This window comes from Martes martes (genome assembly GCF_963455335.1).
Source record: "Martes martes genome assembly, chromosome: 1".
Lineage (NCBI taxonomy): Eukaryota > Metazoa > Chordata > Mammalia > Carnivora > Mustelidae > Martes > Martes martes.
The window spans coordinates 119,007,303-119,012,604 of record NC_137888.1 but is presented as its reverse complement, the minus strand read 5'-3'; the positions used below and the strand labels follow the sequence as shown (position 1 = coordinate 119,012,604).

Here is a 5,302-nt window from a genome sequence, read left to right as displayed (position 1 = left end):
CTTTAGAACATTCTCATCAAACCACAATCCCCTAAGCCCTAGGCAGTGACCAATCTCCTTTCTGTTCCTGTGGATGAAGAACAACGCAATAGGCTCATTGGCAGACTTAACACAACTGAAGAAACAAAATCAGTGATCCTGAAGATAGGTCAAGAGAAATGATCCAAAATGGTACACAAAGAAAAGAGTGTGTGTTGGGGGTGGGGTGGGGGAGGAGAGACAAACCATCTAAAAGCCACAGAATACTATGAAATGGTCTAAAATATGTGTAAGTGGTATCCTAGAAAGAGAAGAAATAGACAATGGTCAATACTTGCCCCCAAAAAATAAAATATATCATATCACAGATCCAAAAAGCTCAGAGATTCCAAGCAGTATAAATACAAAACAAACAAAAACAATCAAATACACCTAGACACATCATATTCAAATTATTGAAAATCAAAGACAAAAAGAAAATCTCAAGTGTAGTTAGATGGAGAGGGGAACACTACATGCAGGGTAAGAAAGACTAGTATTAAAGCACATTTCTCATCTGAAATGATGCAACCAGAAAATAATAAAATAGCATCTTAAAGGTACTGAAAGAGGGACGCCTGGATGGCTCAGTTGGTTAAGCATCTGCCTTCAGCTCAGGTCATGATCCCAGGGTCCTGGAATGGAGTCCCACATCAGACTCCCTGCTCAGCGTGGGGTCTGCTTCTCCCTCGCCCTCTGCCCCTCCCCCTGCTTATGTTCTCTCTGTGTCTCTCAGTCAAATAAATAAATAAATTCTTTAAAAAAAAAAAAAAGTACTGAAAGAAGAAAACTGTCAACCCAGAATGTTACATCCATGAAACTATCTCTCAAAGATGAAGGAGAAATTGCAATGTTTAAAAATAAATGAGCTTGAGAGAATTCATTACTAGCAGACTTGCACTACAAAAAAACTATTAAAAGAAGCTCTTAAATCAGAATGAATACACTGAACAGAACTAGAATCTAGATAAACTAAGATCTCTAGAAATTATTTTTTTTAAAGATTTTATTTATTTATTTGACAGACAGAGATCGCAAGTAGGCAGAGAGGCAGGCAGAGAGCAGGGGAAGCAGACTCCCTGCTGAGCAGAGAGCCTGATGTGGGGCTCGATCCCAGGACCCTGGGATCATGACCTGAGCCGAAGGCAGAGGCTTAACCCACTGAGCCACCCAGGTAACCCTAGAAATGATTTTTAAAAAGATAAATACAAAAGATATTCCAAGAAACAGACTTTTAACTATAGAGAACAAACTAATGGTTACCAGAGGGGAGGCAGGTGGGGGGGTAGGTGAAATTGGTAGGGGTTAAGGAGTACACTTGTTGTAATAAGCCCGGGTGTTGTATGGAAGTGTTGAATCACTATATTGTACACCTGAAACTAACAATACACTGTATGTTAACTAACTGAAATTTAAATTAAAACTTTTTAAAAAGTTTACCTACAACCCTATTTTATTCACATCTATTCAATTTACTTGTTCTTAACCATTATGCTTAGGCTACCTCCCAAAACTTCATGAGGTATTAGATAAAGTCAACCATTATTCTCCTTTTTTTCTAGCAAATTTTGGAACACAAATATCATGAACTTATTTGACTTTTAGTAAGCATAAGCAAAATAAAATTTTATTTTTAAAAAATAAAATAAGGGTAAAAATAAAAGACATTTAAAATGTTTCTGAATTGCTCAAAAAAAATAATTGTTTTAAAATAGTGGTAACAGGGGCGCCTGGGTGGCTCAGTGGGTTAAGCCTCTGCCTTTGGCTCAGGTCATGGTCTCAGGGTCCTGGGATCGAGCCCTGCATCAGGCTCTATGCTCAGCAGGGAGCCTGCTACCCCCCATTCGCCTGCCTCTCTGCCTACTTGTGATCTCTCTCTGTCAAATAAATAAATAAAATCTTTTAAAAAAATAGTGGTAATATCCCATGGGTTTATAGGATACATAAAAGGAAAATGTACAATACAAAAGTTGGGAGAGATGAACTTGGAATATGATGTTCTAAAGTTTTTACAACAGACATGAAATGGTATCATATTATTTGAAGGTAAGCTGTGATTAAAGGATGTATGTTGTAAACACTAGAGACAACATTAAATTTTTAAAAATAAGTATTAGGAATAAGTAAGCCAATGATGGTGATAAAAAGAAATAACAAAAACTCTCAATTAATACAGAAGCAGGCAGAAAAAGATAAAAGGAAAAAAAGGAGATGAAACAAAACATCTAGATCATAGATTTTAGTCCAACCACATTGATTATGACATTAAATGTAAATAAATTAAACATACCAATTAAAGATTGTGATATTGGATAAGAAAGCAAAACCCAATTATATGCTGTCTACAAAAAAGTCCACTTTAAATATAGAAATTGGGGGGGAGGGTGCTGCCAGGATGGCTCAGTCAGTCAAGTGTCTGACTCTTGATCTCAGCTCAGATCTTAATCTCAGGATGGTAATTTCAACCCTGCACTGGACTCCATGTTGGGCATGGAGCCTACTTAAAAAAAAATTTAATAAATATATAGATTGGTTAAAAATAAAAGGGTTTTCAAAAAGGCATAAATGCAAGTAGTGATCAAAAGAAAACTAAAATGGTTATATTAGTATCAGACAAAGTAGGTTTCAGAACAGGGAATACTATCAGGGATAGAGAGTAATTTCATAATGATGAAAAAAATCAATTCACTAAATATAACATTCCCAAATATGTATGCACCTAACAACAGGACTCCAAAATACTTTTTCAAAACTCTTAGGCCTGAAAGATGAACTAGGTAAAAATCCATAATTGTAGCTGGAGACTTCGACACTTCTTTCTCAGTAATTAATAAAACAAGTATGTAGAAATAAATAAGGATGTAGAGGAGCTAAACACCACTATCAACTAACTTGACCGAATTGAAGTACACCCAAAAATGCAAAACATACATTCTTTTCAAGCGCACATGAAACATTCACCAAGACAGACCATATTTGGGGCAACCAAACAAACCTGTATCAATCTTTAAAAAGTGAAATCATACAGAGATGTTCTACAATCATAATGAAACTAAACTAGAAGTTAATAACAGAAAGACATCTGAAAAATTCCTTAAATAAGGGGTGCCTGTGTGGCTCAGTCAGTCTAGCATCTACCTTCAGCTCAGTCATGATCCCACAGTCCTGGGATCCAGCCCCACATCTGGCTCCCTGCTCAGCAGGGAGTCTGCTTCTCCCTCTGCCTCTCTCCTGCCTATACTCTCTCTCTAATAAATAAATAAAATCTAAAAAAAAAAAAAAAAAATTCCTTAAACACTTGGAGACCAAACAACACACTTTGAAACAGCCCATAGATCAAAGAGGAAGTCATAGGATATTAGAAAATATTTCACATTTGGGGCCCCTGGGTTGCACAGTCAGTTGAGTGTCTTCCTTTGGCTCAAGACATGATCTCAGGGTCCTGGGATCAGGTTCCCACATCAGGCTCCCTGCTCAGCGGGGAGCCTGCTTCTCCTTCTGCCTGCTCCTCACCCCAAACAAAACTTAAAAAAGAAAGAAAATATTTCACATTGAAATATGAAAACACAATGCCCCAAATTGGGGGGGCTACAGCTAAAGTATAGAAGGAAACTGACAGCATTAAGCTTTTTTTTTTTTTTTTTTGGAGAGAGAGAGAATGAGTGGGGGTAGGGCAGAGGGAGAGGAAGAAAGAGAATCTTAAGCAGGCTCCATGCTCAGCATGGTGCCTGATGTGGGATTCAATCTCACAACCCTGAGACCATGACGGGAGCTGAAATCAACAGTTGGACACTCAACCAACTGAGCCACTCGGGTGCCCCAGCATTAAACACTTATACCAGAAAAAGGGGAAAAATCTCAAATCAATGATCTAAGCTTCCCCTTTAGAAAACTAGTAAAAGAAGAGCAAATTAAATTCAGATGGATCAGAAGGAAGGAAAAAATAAATATAAAAGCACAAATCATTGAAATTAAAAAGAGAAAAGAGTAATAAAGCCAGAAGTTTGTTTCCAAAAATACCAATAAAATTAATGAGCCTTTAGCCAGGCTGAGAAAGAAAGAGAGAAAAGAAAAAGAAAGAAAGAAAAGAGAGAGAGAGAAAGAAAGAGAGAGAGAGAGAGAGAGAGAGAGAGAAAGGAGGAAAGAAAGAGAGGAGAGAAGGAAGGAAAGAAAGAAAGAAAGAAAGAACAAATTATAATAGTCAGAAATGAAAGAGGTGATATTACCACAGATCCTACAGACATTAAAAAAAACAAGTAAATATTGGTCACACTCCACCTACTGGCCATTGGTCCCAACCAGCCAATTGTCCCTACCAGGCCTCTGGTCAAGGTTTCAACAGCCCTCATCAAAATGCCATCTCAAATGGAACTTGTCATGGAAACTATAATGATCATGTTTCACAAGTTTGCTGGGGATAAAGGCTACTTAACAAAGGGGGACCTAAGAGTACTCATGGAAAAGGAGTTCCCTGGATTTTTGGAAAATCAAGACCCTCTGGCTGTGGACAAAATAATGAACGACCTTGACCAGTGCCAAGATGGCAAAGTGGGCTTCCAGAGCTGCTTCTTGCTAATGGTGGGGCTCAGCATCACATGCAATGACTATTTTATAATACACATGAAGCAGAAGGGAAAGAAGTAGGCAACATTAAGCAACACTCCCACCCAATGAGAGTTCTCCTGAAGGGTCTCTTAAGGAATCTGTGCCACAGCTTCCCCCTGTATAAAGGATTCCAGGAGAAGATTGGGACCTTCAGAAAATGTACAAATAAAATCCAACCTCCATTTGAGAAGCAGAGAAAGAAAAGTCAAATAAGCTTTTGATTTTTATTTGCTTGCATCCTCTTGCCCTCAAAAAACAAATTCTTTTTTAGTTACTCAAAAAAAAGTAAATATTATGCATGATTCTATGCCCATAAATTCAACAACTTAGATTATATAGACAAATTCCTTGAAAGGCACAGATACTAAAACTCAACCAAGAAGAAATAAATAACCTGAATTAAAGAAATTTTATAAGGCCAACATCACTTGATATGAAAATTACAAGAAAAGACATTACAAGAAAAGAAAACTACAGGCCAATATTCCTCATGAACAAAACCCAAAAATCCTCAACAAAATACTAGCAAATCAAACTCAGTAGTATGAAATAATACATCATTATAATGTGGGGTTTATCCTGCAAATGTACAGCTGGTTGAATGTTTGAAGATCAATAAATGTAATTCATCATATCAACTGATTGAAGAGGAAAAACCACAGTCATTAAATGATAAAAA

At 37.1% G+C, this 5,302-nt stretch overlaps 1 protein-coding gene across 1 annotated transcript; it reads left to right on the top strand.

The window, feature by feature from the left end:
- Positions 1-4,371: 4,371 nt before the first annotated feature.
- Positions 4,372-4,662, top strand: LOC308351847 (protein S100-A10-like; the record flags this gene model as incomplete). The annotated part of the gene is made up of 1 exon (XM_080817797.1): positions 4,372-4,662. The coding sequence occupies one exon, from the start codon at positions 4,372-4,374 to the stop codon at positions 4,660-4,662; it is 291 nt and encodes a 96-aa protein (XP_080673923.1).
- Positions 4,663-5,302: the final 640 nt, after the last annotated feature.